Genomic DNA, 17,858 nt, shown 5'->3' with positions numbered 1-17,858 from the left:
CTATGGATAATCTCAATTTTCTAAATTTGTGAAAGCAGTAATTGAATGTCTTCTATATGCCAAGCATTGTGCTAAATGTTTTATAAGTATTGTTAACCACAACCATGTGAGATGGGTATGCAGTTATCTCTTACTGACAGATGAGAAACTGCTAATAAGCGGCAAAAGTTGCAGCCTAGAAATTGGCTGAAATTGGACCTCAGTACTGTCTCATGCCACAGTTCTTACCCTGAACCACATTTCTATGCTGCTTTTCACATATATGTACACATATACACAAATGTCCAGACAAATATCTGGAAGATGCCTAAATGTTAACAGTTACCTTTGTTGAAATAATTGGTGACAGCATTGCTTTGTTTCAGTTTATTGCTATTTTCTAAATTCTAATATAGGAACATGTACTATTTTTGTAGCAACCATAATACCATAAAGGCCTGGTCTTAAACTAAGCTGAGCATGGTATTTAGCAGCCCTGTGTCTCATTGTTGGCTGGAGGAATCCTCTGTTTTAGATTAATGACTAAGTTCATTATGGATTCAACTTCTTCTGTTGGCTGTCCCCAGGGGAATGTAATTATGGAGGCAGAGTAACGGATGACAAAGATAGGAGGCTCCTGCTATCCCTTCTGTCCACGTTCTACTGTAAGGAAATCGAGCAGGACCATTACTTTCTTGCTCCTGGAGACACTTACTACATCCCTCCTCATGGCTCCTACCAGGTAAGGGGCAGGAGGAGCTTGCCAGCCTCCATGTCGTTAGGGTTGCAGTTGTATCCAAGGAGGGCCCAGGGATAGCTTGGGTTTCCTGACTTGGGTCCATAAGCTATTTCAAATCCTTCAAAAAACCTACAAGATAGACTGTATTACTATCTAGTGAATCCTAGGCATTTGGTAGACAAGATCTTTCAAAATATGGGGTCCATCTGGGGGAAAAGGGAAGGGATGGTTAAGATGAAGCTTTGCTGGTGAACAGGTTGGAAGCTGCTACTTGGAAACAAAGGTTCAGAAGGTGGCACAGGGAGGGATAGAAAAACTGGATGGGAGAATGATAAACAGAAGAAGAAAACAAGAGATCTGAAGGATGAAAAGGGCTTACTTTTATCAAGTACCTGTTATATACCAAGGCTTTATTCCTTCATAACCTCATTTATCTTCCCATTTGCAGATATGGAAACTGGGCTTTCGGGTGAATAGCTCAAGGTTACACAATTAGTTTAAGATGGAGCTAGGACCCAAATCCATTTCTGTCTGAATCCAAATCCAATTTTGTCCCCAAAGCCAAGATTGCTGGTGGAGCAGGAAGATAACCCATCTACCTTCGTATTCATACTCACTGTTCAGAAACCTGCAGGAGGGAAAGCTTGTGATGTCTTGGCCCTGGTGGTGTGTGCATGTGTGTGTGTATGGCCTGTGCTACCGAAACAGTGTGATTTCTATGTGGGTCTGGTCTGGCCAAACCCTGGGTTATCTGTGGGACCCCAAGAACCTGAACTTACATTAACTGAAGATTTTCTTTCCAGTCGTATATCGACTATCTCAGGAACCTCCCTATCACAGCCCACCCAGAAGTGTTTGGCCTCCATGAGAACGCTGACATCACCAAAGACAACCAGGAAACCAACCAGCTATTTCAAGGGGTGCTCCTGACCCTCCCTAGGCAGTCAGGAGGGAGTGGCAAGTCCCCTCAGGTAAGCAGGCTTGAATTCAATTTCCTAGGCAATCTTCCCTCTAGTGAGGATGCAGGATTATGGGTGATGATGAAGAAGGAAGAAAAGTGGAGGCGTGGCAGACCCCTGAGGAAAGGCATGGATCTCTGGTCTTACTGTTGAGAGCCCTTAAATACTGAGCTGGTTTCTTAAAATGTCAGTCATTCCTATATAACCTTCATGATTCATTGTTATAGCCACATATCATCTATACGCCATTTACATAACATTTCAAACCAAATCTCTTTTGCTTAAAAACATTTTAGAAACCGCACATCAGGATCGTAAGTGAAAACAAATCCAGTACCATTTTGATAAAGTCATGACAGCCGCAAAAAGAAAATGAAGGCTTAACATTATTAGGTTCTTCCAGCTGCTGCTGCTGAGGTCTTGCTGGCTCCTCGGGCAAAGAGGAGGATCAACAAGTGTTACAGAGCATTTAATTAGTCCTGACCTGACTTGAGACTTTCTCCTTGAAGGGAATGAAAAGAAAAAGGTGGCTAAAACTTGACAAGAGAGTGACTTTCTCACCATGTGATTCACTATTATTTCTCCAAGTCCTGGAGACACCTGGAATCATTTTGGGTGCCTCCTATGACTGTGAAGAAAGCTGAGCTCCGAAGAATTGATGCTTTTGAACTGTTGTTTTGGAGAAGACTCTTGAGAGTCCCTTGGACTGCAAGGAGATCCAACCAGTCCATTCTGAAGGAGATCAACCCTGGGATTTCTTTGGAAGGAATGATGCTAAAGCTGAAGCTCCAGTACTTTGGTCACCTCATGCGAAGAGTTGACTCATTGGAAAAGACTCTGATGCTGGGAGGGATTGGAGGCAGGAGGAGAAGGGGATGACCGAGGATGAGATGGCTGGATGGCATCACTGACTCGATGGACATGAGTTTGAGTGAACTCTGGGAGATGGTGATGGACAGGGAGGCCAGGCGTGCTGCGATTCATGGGGTCGCAAAGAGTCGGACACAACTGAGTGACTGAACTGAACTGAACTGATGATCATTTCACTTGGTCTACAGATGAGGGCAAAATGAGCCATACAAGATATGACCCACTTCAAGGCACTCATAAACCCAGAAGCAGTGCCAGATCCAAAACCGTATCTCCTGACTCTCCTGTTCTCTCTTTTCCTTCTCTTCTTTTCTCCAACTTCTAAGCCACCCCATGTTCAACTTTTCTCAGCTGTGGATTTTGCATACAGTTGGCTTTGCAAATCTGCAGGTTTTGCATCCTTGAGTTTGACCAAGATTGAAAATATTCAGAAAAAAATTTCCAGAAAGTTCCAAAAAGAAAAACTTGCATTTGCCTCACTTCATGATGTTTATATTGTATTTACCACTATTTACATAGCATTTACATTGTTTTAGGTAATATAAGTAATCTATAAATGATTTAAAGTATGAAGGGAAGGAGAGGTGTGCGTAGGCTATATGCAAATACTACACCATTTTACATAAGGGACTTGAGCATTTGTGGATTTTGGTCCTGCAACCAATTCCTAGTGGATTCCAAGGGATGATTGAATTTGGTTTCTTGATTTGGTTCATAGGACCATAAATGGTAATACATGTGAAGATAAAGCAGCCTGGTTTGTGTGTCTCAACTTAGGAAAGGAAATACCTCTCACAGTGGGAAGGGGGGAAGAAATATACATTCCACCCTCCCAGAATCACAGCATGGCAGGGCTGTGTGTCTCTCCCACATTCAGGTCGTACTCCTCCTCTTCCTACTCTTCCTCTAGGCCTTGTCCATTCCTTACTCGGCTAAATTCACTGGGCTATTCTTGCTCAATGCTGAGGAATGGTCTACTGCTTTCCCAGATGTCCATGTCACTGGCTCTGAGCAAAGTCCCATCTGTACCAGGAGCTGGCCTTAAGGAGCTGGCTATGAGAGCCTTGGGAGATTGTCTCCTAGGAGTGACCTTGAAGACTGGAGGAGCTCTGCAGGGTTCAGCACTTCCCTGAGGCCACCTGGCTGGCTAAGCAGGAATTTCCCACCCAACCCTCAGGCTTTCGCTCTGGCCCTGAGAACAGGACTCTAATTGTTTGGCTTAGAGGCAATGTCCTCCCTAAATCTGGGGCCAGCATGGGTAACCTCCGTACCTTCAAGGCAGAATTGGCTTCTGTAGGAGAGTTCCGAAAAGCTCCTATAGACTAAGTTTAGAAAGACAAATGCTCACTGCCTTAGGTTTACCTGGACAAAGTCCCAGCCCAGGGGCCTTGTTTCTCATTCACCTCTCTAATGCTTACACTTTAAGGAAGTGGTTGAGGAGCTGGCCCAGGACATACTCTCCAAGCTTCCCAATGAATTTGACTTGGAGTTGGTCATGAAGTTGTACCCTGTGGTCTATGAAGAATCCATGAACACTGTCCTAAGGCAAGAGCTCATCAGATTCAACAGGTGGGCTGTCTGGTCTTACTTGGATCCTGGGAGTTAGAGTGTGAGGGGAAGGATCTAATAGGCAGTAACTAGAAAGGACACTTGATAAAGGTTGCTGTGCAGAGTTGGTTTGCCCTACCTGCAGGAAGGCATATAAATAGGGGATCCCAGCATGTGTTCGGAGAAGGCAATGGCAACCCACTCCAGTACTGTTGCCTGGAAAATCCCATGGGCAGAGGAGCCTGGTAGGCTGCAGTCCATGGGGTTGTGAAGAGTCTAACACAACTAAGCGACTTCACTTTCACTTTTCCCTTCCATGCATTGGAGAAGGAAATGGCAACCCACTCGTGTTCTTGCCTGGAGAATCCCAGGGACGGGGGAGCCTGGTGGGCTGCTGTCTATGGGGTCGCACAGAGTTGGACATGACTGAAGCGACTTAGCAGCAGCAGCATGTCTTGGTCCAGGGTTAAATCATTCCTTCTATTCATTTGCTCTTATTCATTCATGTGACATCTGTAAAGTGGGGTTAAAACCATTAGGCTAATAGTGAAAGAAATCATTAAAGCCACTTTTATTGAGCCTTTATTACCAGATATGGCTCCAAGTACTCAAGCCTTTGCATTCAAATCACACAATAGTCTTTTTTTTTTCAGTTTTATATTTATTTGAACTATTTCTTTATTGTCCAGTAAGGTTGTTTAACACATGGCAATTTTTTAAAAAATAATTGGCATTTTACATATTATATTATATTTTATTTTTTAACCATTTATCATTTATTATTATCATTTTTTTTAACTTTATAATATTGTATTACGTGTACCCCAGTGTTCACTGAAGCACTGTTTATAATAGCCAGGACATGGAAGCAACCTAGATGTCCATCAGTAGATGAATGGATAAGAAAGCTGTGATACATATACACAATGGAGTATTACTCAGCCATTAAAGAGAATACATTTGAATCAGTTCTAATGAGGTGGATGAAACTGGAGCCTATTATACAGATAAGCCAGAAAGAAAAACACCAATACAGTATACTAACACATATGTATGGAATTTAGAAAGACGGTAATGATAACCCTGTATGCGAGAGAGCAAACGAGACATATGTATAGAACACAATAGTCTTTTAAAACATGCACAATTAGTAATCCCTCTGCTATTGTTTTACAGATGAGAAAACTGAGACCCAGAAAGGCTAAGTAATTTGTTCAAGGTCACACAGTGATTCAATGACTGAACTGAGTTTGAACTCAGACCAATCCCAAAGCCTCTGCACTTAGCCAGTATGTGAAATCAGGGTAAACATATAAAGGGTGGGGAGTTCAACCCATTGCTTCTACTCCAGGGGCAAGGAATGGCTATTATAAGATGGCATGGGGCTAAGGGCCTCTGGCTTTCTATTCTAGTTCCCCCTCATTTCTCCTCCAGAGCACAGAGCCCAGTGGGATCACCTTGATTTGATTTCTAGATAGTCAAAACTGAAAGCATTCCAAAACACCATCTAGGAGAGATAAGAACTCATCTCTTTCACCTTCAGGTCAAGGTTCTTGCTGCTCTACATACTCTATTTTTATTTTGTTTTTAAAATTTTTTAATTAATATTTTATTCTCATTGTTTTCCTCTAATTTTATTATTACAAACCCTTGTGTCAAGGGCTGACTTTCAATAGATTGCAGTGAGGGAGCTGCTCTGCTATGTAATAAACCCAGAACCAGAAGCAGATCATCCAGGGAATGGTTTAGCACCAGGTTCCCCAACAACAGTGTGGTAGGGCGAGGGGGCACCTGCCTTCCCAGCCATGCCCCATATCCCAGGACAAAAGGCTGTCTGCACCGGACCCCAGTCCTGATGCACAGCAGGGCGCACCACACCATGCCCCCAGGAATGCTGCTGGAAGCCCGCTGGCAGGGACAGTGGGGGACCAGCTATCCGAGGACAGCCGATACTCCCTTGGCGCTGCCATATCCTTCCACCTGGGTGAGATTCTGACTTAGAGGCATTCAGTCATAATCCCACAGATGGTAACTTTGCCCCATTGGCTCCTCAACCAAGCACATACACCAAATGTCTGAACCTGCGACCACAGACTCTAAATGCTGCTGTCTCCGTTTTTGCTCAATGGTCATTGCTTAGTTATAGGGATAGCCCTGACTCTGAAAGACAAGGAAACTGGAAGAATTTCATCTAAGAATTGATTGACCCTCTTAGTTTTAGTGTTACTCTCTAGAGTCAATAGTCAGTTGGCCATATGGGTGACCAAGCAAAATAGAGTGTGAGTCAAGGTTGCTGACTACTTGAGTCAATACCTTGGTATGATAGGATGCAGTCCTCATTCATCCGGACACCAGGCCAATGACTTTCCTCCTCTGCCACTCATTTGCCCCTAAGGTCATTGGAGCTCTTGGTGATTACAGTCACCTTCACTAGCCTTTGGGCTTTCCTAGTAGCTCAGTTGGTAAAGAATCCGCCTGCAATGCAGGAGACCCCGCTTCAATTCCTGGGTCAGGAAGATCCACTGGAGAAGGGATAGGCTTACCCACTCCAGTATTCGTGGGCTTCCCTGGTGGCTCAGCTGGTAAAGAATCCACCTGCAATGCAGGAGACCTGGGTTTGATCCCTGGGTTGGGAAGATCCCTTGGAGAAGGGAACAGGCTACCCACTCCAGTATTCTGGCCTGGAGAATTCCATGGACTGTGCTGTCCATGGGATTGCAAAGACTCAGACACAACTGAATTACTTTCACTAGCCTCTACCACTGGCCATTATAATATAAGAGAAGAGGGTAACAGCACTTATATTTCAGTGGTGCTCAGGATTAATTACGTTGGGCAATACTGCAACATACCTTCCCATTACCCTCTTTTTTTTTTTTTTTTGCCTATTCACCTAGTAGTATGAGAAGCCCAGAATGACAGTTCAGCTTCCAGTTCAGGGGAACCATTATTGCGTCTTCTCAGGCAAACTTTCCTCCTTGAGTACTAAAAATCTTGAAACCAGCAGAGCTCATAGTTGCAAGAATAGAAATAGAACTTTTGCAAGTAGCTCTTTAGGTGTAATAGAGGTCTGTGGTATAATCCCTCAGAGGGTAGTTTTGCTCTTAACCCCTCAGCCAAGTATATACACCAATAACGTGTTTGAACCTTAAATTCCTCTTCATATAAATGTTTAATGGTTGCACATTCAGGGATCTGTTTCTTGGGTTTAAGCATTCTCATGTCCATTTGGCTAGGAGTCCATAAATCTCTGGACATGACAAGCTCTCTCTGGTAGCAGATTCTTTGGCACTCTCAGTTCCCCCCGGACTTGGTGAGTCCCCATAATAGAGGCCAGAGCCAAAGGCAGATGATCTTAGAATCTTTTAGGCTGCTCTTCAGCTGCCTTTTCTCAGGAAGGCATGAACCTCATAGTCTATAAAAAGAATTTTGTTTTTAAAACAAAGAAGAAGCCTTAAAACTGCATTACCCTTTGACCCAGAAGTTCTGCTTTTACTAAGCTGCTAAGTCGCTTCAGTCGTGTCCGACTCTGTGCAGCCCCATAGACGGCAGCCCACTAGGTTCCCCCGTCCCGGGGATTCTCCAGGCAAGAACATTGGAGTGGGTTGCCATTTCCTTCTCCAATGCACGAAAGTGAAAAGTGAAAGTGAAGTCACTCAGTTGTGTCCAACTCTTTGCGACCCCATGGACTGCAGCCTACCAGGCTCCTCCATCCATGGGAGTTTCCAGGCAAGAGTACTGGAGTGGGTTGCCATTGCCTTCTAGTAATGTTATTTACAGTAACAACAATCTAGAAATAATATGTTTCAGCAAGAGGAATAATTAGATAAAATGGAACACCTTGCAGTCATTAAAAAGGATGATTTTAGGTAGGTCTCTATTGAATAAGAAAGATGTTCCCTTTATGCTAAGAGAGAAAAACAAATTACATATATATATATGTAATCCCATTAAAAATAATTTGTGTTTACATATAGAAAAATCTAGAAAGATATACATCAGAGTTATCTTTAGGTGGTGATTGAATTTTTTCTCATCTTTACAATTCTTCTCTCATGAACGTATATTATCTGACTTTTTAAAGGGAGGAAAAGTAAAAGGAGACTTGGAGTCAGTGCACTTGGGGTAGAATGAGGTCATTGGAGAGCCAGGCTGAGTCTTCTCCTTTGTTCTTGCAGACTGACAGAAGTGGTTCACAGAAGCCTCATCGATCTTGGCCGAGCAATTAAAGGGCAGGTTCTGATGTCCTCAGAGCTGGAGGATGTCTTCAGTAGCATGCTTGTGGGTAAAGTGCCAGCCATGTGGATGGCAAAGTCCTACCCATCACTGAAGCCCCTGGGAGGCTATGTGGCTGACCTGCTAGCCCGCCTGGCCTTCTTCCAGGTACCTCGGAATCAGGGTAACTGGGCACCTGGGATTCTCATTCAGGTGGAGAGGACATTCTGGAATGACAGGTTAGAGGTGGAAGGGGATAGGGTAGCCACAGAGCATCCTGGATTGAGCACCTTCTGGAAACTCTTACTAGGGTTGCGGACAGGAGGGAGACTTTCAAAGTCCTTGAAAAGTTTATAGCCTATAAAGGCAGGAGTAGGAATGAGAATAAATGCCACAAACCGGTGTCTCATGGGCTACATACAGCTCATGGGCTAATAGATAGATTTCGTTTGGCTACCTGGTAATTTAAAAATCTGAGGGCTTCCCTGGTGGCTCAGTGGTAAAGAATCTGCCTGTCAGTGAAGGAGACAGTGGATCGATCCCTGATCCAGGAAGATCCCACATGCAGTTGAAGCAACTAAACTGATTCACCACAACTGTTGAGCCTGCGCTCTAGAGCCTGGGAGCCACAACTATGGACCCCATGTGCCACAACTACTGAAGGCCAAGCACCCTAGAGCCTGTGCTCCTCAACTAGAGAGTAGCACCTGCTTGCTGCAACCAGAGGCAAGTTTGTGCAGCAATGAAAATAAATACAATTTTTAAAATATTAAAAAAATTAAACTTTGAGCTAGCATATAAATACTGGATTATTACATATAAAATACAGATATTTTCTTGCAAAAAAAGGAAGACCTGAATCAATGGACCTGCATACCTGCATGACAACTACTGCTGGAATTGAGTAGCTGTTGCTTAGACAAGACATATATTCTGTACTGCTATAGTCCCTTCTACTCTCTACTGTATCCCTAACACCAGCTTGCACCAGTGCTTTCTACTTCAAACTGGGAAAATAGAAGATAAAGGAAAATAGAAGATAAGACTACAAAGTCTGCCTGTTTCCAGAAAAATGAGAAAAAGCCTATTTCTTCATGGGACTCATTTTTATTATTGCCTTTGAACTATCTTTGATGTATTACTGATTTTGCATTTTTATTTCTGTGGTTCTCTAGGAATGGATTGACAATGGACCTCCTGTGGTCTTTTGGATCTCTGGATTCTACTTTACACAGTCTTTTTTGACAGGAGTCTCTCAGAATTATGCTCGGAAATACACCATCCCCATTGATCACATTGGATTTGAGTTTGAGGTAGGGGCATTTTAGGGTACAACAGCTCAAAGCAGTGTTGTCCATTGCCTTGAGTCCAAACATTTAGATGTGTTAAGGTTCAAATACTTCTGAGATGATACAAATGAAGTATTTAGCATGACTTAAAGTAGCTCCAAGGAGAAAGAAATGGCAACTCACTCCAGTATTTTTGCCTGGAGAATCCCAGAGATGGAGGAGCCTGGTGGTCTGCCGTCTAAGGAGTCACACAGAGTCTGACACGACTGAAGTGACTTAGCAGCTGTAGCAGCAGCAGCAGCAAAGTAGCTCCAAAGTTATCCCCAACAGAACCAGAGGATTCCCAATGCTTTGTCTCTTGTGTATATAAAAAGGGAATCTTTCCAGAGGAAAACTCTGCCACAGTTGTACCAAAAACAATGAAAGCATATTCCATACTGTCTATTCAACATGGTGGACTTTTCATTTGGAAGGATGTTAAAGGTCTTGTGTAGGGCTTTGCTTAAAGTCAAAGGATGCCAATAGTCAAGAATCACCCAACCTATGTTTGGAGAGAAAGGAGTAGACAGACTTTAATAGAACATTGTAGAATTTTAAATTTTATGGAAAGATCCTTTGAGATCATCTCATCCAGACATCGCAAACTAATTGCCTTAGATATTAGTTTAGTTTATAAATGAACTTGACTGGCCTTTCTTGTTGTTGTTCAGTCACTCAGTTGTGTCTGACTCTTAGGAACCCCATGGATGCACACCAGGCTTCCCTGTCCTTCACCACCTCCCAGAGCTTGCTCAAACTCATGTCCATTAAGTCAGTGGTACCATCCAACCATCTCGTCCTCTGTCGTCCCCTTCTCCTCCTGCCTTCAATCTTTCCCACCATCAGGGTTTTCTGTAATGAGTCTGCTCTTTGTATCAGGTAGCCAAAGTATTGGAGCTTCAACATCAGTCCTTCCATTGAATATTCAGGGTTAATTTCCTTTAGGATTCACTGATTTGATCTCCTTGCAGTCCAAGGGAGTCTCAAGAGTCTTCTGCAACACCACACTTCAAAAGCATCAATTCTTTGGTGCTCAGGCTTCTTTATAGTCCAACTCTCACATCCATATGTGAATAGTGGAAACACCATAGCTTTGACTATATGGACCTTTGTTGGAAAGGTAGTGTCTCTGCTTTTTAATATGCTGTTTAGGTTTGTCAAATCTTTCTTCCAAAGAGCAAGCGTCTTTTAATTTCATGGCTGCTGTCACCATCTGCAGTGAGTTTGGAGCCAAAGAAAATAAAGTCTGTTACTGTTTCCATTGTTTCCCCAACTATTTGCCATGAAGTGATAGGACCAAATGCCATGATCTTACTTTTTTGAATACTGAATTTTAAGCCAGCTTTTTCACTCTCCTCTTTCACCTTCATCAAGAGGCTCTTCAGTTCCTCTTTGCTTTCTACCATAAGGGTAGTATATTTCTCCTGGCAATCTTGATTCCAGCTTGTGTTCCATCCAGCCCAGCATTTCGCATGATGAACTCTGCATATATGTTAAAGAAGCAGGGTGACAATACATAATCTTGACATACTCCTTTCCCAATTTTGAACCAGTTTGTTGTTCCATGTCTATTCCTTCTTGACCTGCATAGGTTTCTCAGGAAGCAGGTAGGGGGTCTGGCATTATTATCTCTTTAAGAATTTTCCACTGTTCCTATGCAATATTGTTCCTTATAGCATCAAATTTTACTTTGAACACCAGACACATGCACAACTGGGCATTTTTTCCACTTTGCCTCAAACTCTTCACTCCTTATGGAGCTGTTTCTCTGATCTTCTTCAGTAGCATATCAGGCACCTACCGACCTGGAGATTTCATCTTTCAGTGTTATATCTTTTTGTCTTTTCATATACTTATGGTGTTTGAAAGGTTGTGGCTGCAAGCCATGTGTTACCCTGGGATTCATGACATTGGAGAGGATTTCAATCTGGGGCTAGAGACAAGTCTTGACTACTCGGAGCTTTTTGTATGGCTAAGTTTTTTTAAAGTATAATAGAGATAGGGAAAGCTTCTGATATATACATCAGAAGGGGACAGAGAGTACCCGCTTGCTAGTTTTTAGCAAGGCATTTTATGTCTGTTAGCAATTTTCTAATCAGAAGAGAGACACCTCCAGTCTAAGGGAGTTTCACCAGGCCCCTCTCCCACAATATACATTTTGAGATAGAATGGCACAAGGTGTGTCATCCCCCAGCCATAAAGTAATTGACATGAATACTGGTTGTTGAGTCATTATCAGCCCAAGCTTTGGAAAAAAAAAAAAGTCTTAGGTGGAACCAATTTGAAGAAAGGCAATTCTAAAGCAAATACATAGTTTCATTAACATTGCTTAAGAAAAACATTTTCATAATAAAGCAGCACTGGTTAGCTCAAGGTCTGAGAAAAGTTTAGTTCAGGCAGAATCAGGTGTTGTCAACAGAGAAGGGAAAAAAGTCTGCCACTTGCAATTTATTTCCTCCTACAGCTTGGGGACCTCATACCAAGGCTGTTAACACCCTCAGGTTCTCAAAGCAAGAATACTGAAGTGGTTTACCATTCCCTTCTCCAGTGGACCATGTTTTGTCAGAACTCTCCACCATGACCCATCCATCTTGGGTGGCCCTACACGGCATGGCTCATAGTTTCATTGAGTTAGACAAGGCTGTGGTCCACGTGATCAGTTTTCATTCCGTCTGCCCTCTGATGAATGAGGATAACAGGCTTGTGGACGCTTCCTAATGGCTGTGGGGAAAACTGGGTCTTGCTTTGGTAGGTGGGGCCATGCTCAGTAAATCTTTAATTTTCTGCTGATGGGGGGCGGGGGGTGGTGGTGGTGGGGACAACACAGTGTGTTCCCTCCCTGTGGTTTGGCCTGAGGCCACACTATGGTAGAGGTAATGGCGGTAATGGTGACCTCCTTCTAAAGTACTTACTGCCAGCACACCACAGCTCCCAGGACTGTTGTAGTCGGTGCCCCTGACCTCACGGCAGGCCACTGTCAACCCACGCCTCCGCCGGAGACTCCAGGACACTCACAGGCATGTTTGGCTCAGTCTCTTGTGGGGTAGCTGCCCCTTTCTCCTGCGTCCTGGTGCACACAAGCTTTTGTTTGTGCCCTCCAAGTGTTTGTTTCCCCAGTCCTGTGGAATTTCTGTAATCAAATCCCACTGGCCTTCAAAGTCTAATTCCTGGGGGTTCTCAGTCCTTTCGCTGGATCCCCAGATTGGGAAATCTGTTGAGGGCCCTAGAACTTTTGCAACAGTGTGAGAACTTCTTTGGTAATAAGTGTTCTACAGTTTGTGGGGCGTCTGCTTGATGGCTCTATAGTGGAGCTAATGGCAACCTCCTCCAAAAGGACTTATGTCACATACCATGCCTCCCAGGTCTGCTGCCGCCAGAGGCCCTGTCCCCGTAGCAGGCCACTGCTGACCTGTGCCTCTGCAGAAGAACACTCAAACACTCAAAGGCAGGTCTGGCTATCTCTTGTGGGGGTCACTGCTCCTTTCCCTTGGTCCTGGTGCGCACAAGGTTGTTTGTGCCCTCCAAGCATCTCTGGCAGGTCTGAGGTTTGATTCTAAATGTGATTTTGCCCTTTCTACCATCTTGTCAGGGCCTCTCCTTTGCCCTTGGATGCGGCGTTTTTGTTTTTTGTTTTTTTTTTCTTGTGGGATACTACATTCTCCTGTCAATGGTTGTTCACAGCAGCTAGTTATGATTTTCATGTTCTCACAAGAGAAGATGAGCACACGTCCTTCTACTCCACAATCTTAAAGAAGTTTATCAGCTCCGAATCTAAACAATGGTGTGCTAGGGCTGGCTCATACTAACTCACCAGAGCCAGCTACAGGTGGTTGTTAAATAATGGATATGCTGAAATTGATCATGGTGGGGCTCTTCACACCACAGAAATTGACAGAAACTATAAATCAAAGTTTTACTTTTTCTACTAGAGAACTATTTTACCAGCATGCAGCTGAATCTAACCCCTCACTTTACAGATCCATATTCAGAAAGGGGAAAGATTATACAAGGCCACTAAGGTAGGTAATAGTTAATGTGGCCTCCTGGTTCTTGTTGACTGGAAATCAGACATGGCCCATGTAGCATGTAGGAATATTATCAGAGAAGTCTCAGTGTCCTGGGAGACAGACAGTAAAGCCAGTTTTTACCTTTTCAGTCTCTTAATGCTGCCTCATTTAGGAAAATGGCAGGTAACAATGGAACTCACAGCTTCCTGTCTTTCAGGTAACCACACAAGAAACAGTCATGGAGAGTAACCCAGAAGATGGGGCCTACATAAAAGGACTCTTCTTAGAAGGTGCCCGTTGGGACAGGAAAAAGATGCAGATCGGGGAGTCTTTCCCCAAAATCCTCTATGATCCATTACCCATCATTTGGCTGAAACCTGGGGAAAGTGCAATGTTTCTGCATCAGAACATTTATGTGTGTCCAGTCTACAAAACAAGTGCCAGGAGAGGTACCCTCTCCACAACAGGGCACTCCACCAACTATGTCCTATCCATTGAACTCCCAACTGACAGGCCTCAGAAGCACTGGATAAACCGAGGAGTTGCCTCTCTGTGCCAGCTAGATAATTGATGGCATGTGTCTCAACAGAGAAAATAAAAAATAAAAAGAGTATCATTCTTGACTGATGTATAGCTTTCCTTTCTTGAGAGTCACTTGGTATGATGCTGATCACCAGGGAAGCCCCAATGATGATGACAGTTATATTAATGGAGCACTTGCCATGATCTAGGTATCTTAGCACACTCCTATAAAGTAGGTTATTATCCTTACTTTATGGGTGCAGAAACCAAGATATAGAGAAAGTAATATTCTCCAAGTCAGGTAGTTACTAAAATAGTGGAGCCTAGTTTTGAATATAGGCAATAGGATTCTTCAGCCTAGACCTTGAGTCACTAAGGTCCCTGGCTAAGCTCTTTGATTTTTTTTTTTCCTATTATTTTGCCATAACTGTCACTGAATTTTAATTGCTTCTCTACTAGTCTGTTAGATAGTATCACCAACTCAATGGACATGAATTTGATCAAACTCTGGAGATAGTGAAGGACAGGGAAGCCTGGTGTGCTGCAGTCCATGGTGTTGCAAAGAGTGTTGCTAAGACATGACTTAGTGACTGAGTTATACTCACTCTTGTCTCCATTTCAGTGATGCAAAAATGGAGGCTTAGAAAAGTAACTAGTTCAATTTTACAGCTAGCCAGTGGTACCCAAATTCTTCTTCACTAGCTTACACAGATGGGCAGAAATATCAAAGAAAGGAGACATGAGAGAACCGTTATTTGTTGCTTGCCATGGTTTATCCTTGGGCTTTTAGATATCCTGCCTGTTCCTATGATTGTCTTCCTCTGTAGAAGCTCAGGAAGACTAAGTATCTTGTCTACGATCACCCAGTTCTTTCACACTGAGGAGCCAGGTTTTGAGCCAAGGTCTGTCTGGCTCTAGAACCCATTCATTTTTCACTGCTTCGTGCTGCCTCCTTCTTGAGGACTTGGGTATACTGTGATGTGGAATTTTAGAGGAGATGTGTAGTTCCAACAACCATATCCAAGAAATTTTTAGTTTATCACTATTTCTCCCCAGGGCCAGCTGGAAGAAGAATCCCAAAGGAGATAAAAACAAAATTCTTGATGTATTCTCAACTAACTCTCATGTAGCTCTTTGGCTCTAATGGCTACCAAAGGCATTCCACTGGTCAGTTCACAGATGAGCAAAGACATAAGACTTTGTGAATCTTAATATGTCTGGCCTGGCTTCCCAGCTTCTTCACCAGAAGAAACGTTCTGACTTGGACTGTTTTTCTTGAACAAAGCTTCTGAGAACCACAAAAACATATTTCAGGAAACTTGTTTCTTCATGGCAACATGGAGTCAATCAAATTCTGATTGAGGATTCTGAATTCTGAGGTCAGCAAATGATCTAATCGATCTTAAGTGCAAAAGCAGGGCGGGGCTGGGGGGGAGGTGGTTCTCCAAATCTTGCCAGTGGGCAATAAAGAGTGAGGAGGAGACACTTTTTCTCAGCTCTAAGTACATGGCTCAAAAGCTATTTTTTTTAAAGAAACGTAACTTTTTCCAATTGAGGGAAAAAAGATCAGAATTAACAGATAGGTAGAACTGCCATATTGTCTATTATTTCAAATAGATTGTTAAGTCATATGAGATGGAAAAGTGGGCAGGAACCCAAATCCCTGAAATCTTGGACTGGTTGAGGTAAGTCAGACTGCAAATGATAAGGCAGTAAAGAGGTTGCTAAAAGGACAACTGAAATTCAATTACAGTTATCTAACTCCAGCTTCAGCAGCAAAAAGCTGATGGAGGCAGGGACTGTTTCATTCCTCAGCGGTCAAGGGACAGAACGTTTGTATGTGATGGATTAAATTTTTGTAATTAAAAAAAATTTCCCTCTGGGAAAGTGCAGTAGGTTCTTCAGAAGTCCTGGTGAATTAGAGGCTGGAACTCTGGAGCAGGAACAGCCAGAGATCAGCTCTGTGAGAAGCTGTGGGCCCTGTCTAAAAATAGCTCAGCAGATGACATCAGACAAACCTTGTCACCAAGCTAGTTCTCTCTCTCTAAAAATCTGGCTCTTGAGTAAATAGTTTTCAGTCCTTGTCAGCCTTGGAAGAAAATGTCATTAAAAGAGGGGGTGTAGGGGATGCTTCCAAAAGACCAAAGAAGATTTAATAGGGGGTTAAAGAGAAAAAGTTATTATAAACAAGTAGGTTTCATGGAAAGTTTGGGAGGAAATTATGATTTTGTGTAATAGAGTATGCATCTTTGCAAAGGCAGGTAGGCATATATAATTCACATTTAGCTTAAGATTCCTGGCACACAGAAGGTACTTAGAAGTTAACTAGCAATTAGATGGACTTTCATTTTGGAGGAGTCCTTCCATTTTGGAGGAAGGATGATTTCTACTTCTCATAGAGTAAGATAAAAATTGCATATTCAAAATCACCTTGAGTTACTTAGAAAGGGATCATGATGGGGACAGCAAGTCATGTTTCACTCAGTTCAGCACAGCTAGTTTTTCCTCCATTCCAAGAACAGGTCATTGTTTCACTGACTGACCACCAGATAAAGTAGCTGGCTTGAGTTCACAGGCCTTATATTGTTTTAGAAACACTTAACTTTAAACATTAGAACCACCTCTTGGCAGGGAAATACTTCCACAGTGAGATCAGACAGAAAGAGACTGACTGATGGAACAGCATATTGATGTCTCCGAATTCAAGCTGGGTTGGGGTATGTGCTCACTGAATGGCTGTGGAGTGGCCAACATGCCAACCAACATATTTAATCTCTTCATCAAAGGCCTATAGCTATATTTTTATTAAATATGTATGTGCTATATCTCTTTTGACACAGTATTATATTTGCTTTCAATGTTATTGACAAACCCTGCGTCAATATTTACTTAACCTGCATGAGAGAGCACGCTCCTGCTCACAGCAACATTTTTGAAACTGAAATATATATACTTTAAATTAAAGAATCTGTGTGACAAGGGTATGGGCAGGAAGTTATCAGCTACTACTTCTGAGGGTCACAAGGCCATTTTGGTAAATGGTACAGAGAGACCAAAATAAATAGAGATTTTTCTTTATTGGTGATTACCCATCCGCTCTGGAGGTAAGAGGGAAAGTGAATGTGAAGTCGCTCAGTTGTGTCCGACTCTTTGCGACCACATGGACTATAGCCTATCAGGCTCCTCTGTCCATGGGATTTTCCAGGCAAGAGTGCTGGAGTGGATTGCCATTTCCTTCTCCAGGGGATCTTCTCGACCCAGGAATCGAACCCAGGTATCCTGCATTGCAGGCAGACGCTTTACCCTCTGAGCCACCAGGGAAGCCCTAAGAGGGAATGATGCTGATATACAAATAACCTGCCATGGGATTCTCATCTGTATCCACACATGCAAGGGTATAAGTAACTTGTTTTGATCTCTACTTGTTCCATTTCTGTTTGGACATAATTTGAAAGCCAGCTTAGCTCTTGTACTTCCTAATTATGTTAAGATAAAATTCTCATAATGAACGCAGTATGAGTTTCTAGTGAGCATTTCAGGTCTTGGGTGTATCCAAAGTAATCACAGGCTTTAAGATAAACTAAATATATGCATTTACCTAAGATATGCACTTTTGTGTATGTGTACATCTAGGGCAGAGATGTATCTCATAAAATTTCAATGAAAAACCATGATTGATCCAAAGATGATG

At 42.9% G+C, this 17,858-nt stretch overlaps 1 protein-coding gene across 1 annotated transcript in view; it reads left to right on the top strand.

Moving 5' to 3' along the window:
• Positions 1-14,260, top strand: part of DNAH3 (dynein axonemal heavy chain 3) — a 234,734-nt gene extending 220,474 nt beyond the window's left edge. Inside the window, 6 exon segments of the mRNA XM_069570315.1 lie at positions 567-721; positions 1,522-1,689; positions 3,974-4,116; positions 8,274-8,478; positions 9,486-9,623; positions 13,863-14,260. Of these exon segments, the coding sequence (XP_069426416.1) occupies positions 567-721; positions 1,522-1,689; positions 3,974-4,116; positions 8,274-8,478; positions 9,486-9,623; positions 13,863-14,216 (1,163 nt within the window). The 3' untranslated portion in view covers positions 14,217-14,260.
• Positions 14,261-17,858: the final 3,598 nt, after the last annotated feature.

Source organism: Ovis canadensis, chromosome 24 (assembly GCF_042477335.2).
Source record: "Ovis canadensis isolate MfBH-ARS-UI-01 breed Bighorn chromosome 24, ARS-UI_OviCan_v2, whole genome shotgun sequence".
Lineage (NCBI taxonomy): Eukaryota > Metazoa > Chordata > Mammalia > Artiodactyla > Bovidae > Ovis > Ovis canadensis.
The sequence above is the reverse complement of the archived record's forward strand: the minus strand, read 5'-3'. Positions and strand labels throughout refer to the sequence as shown.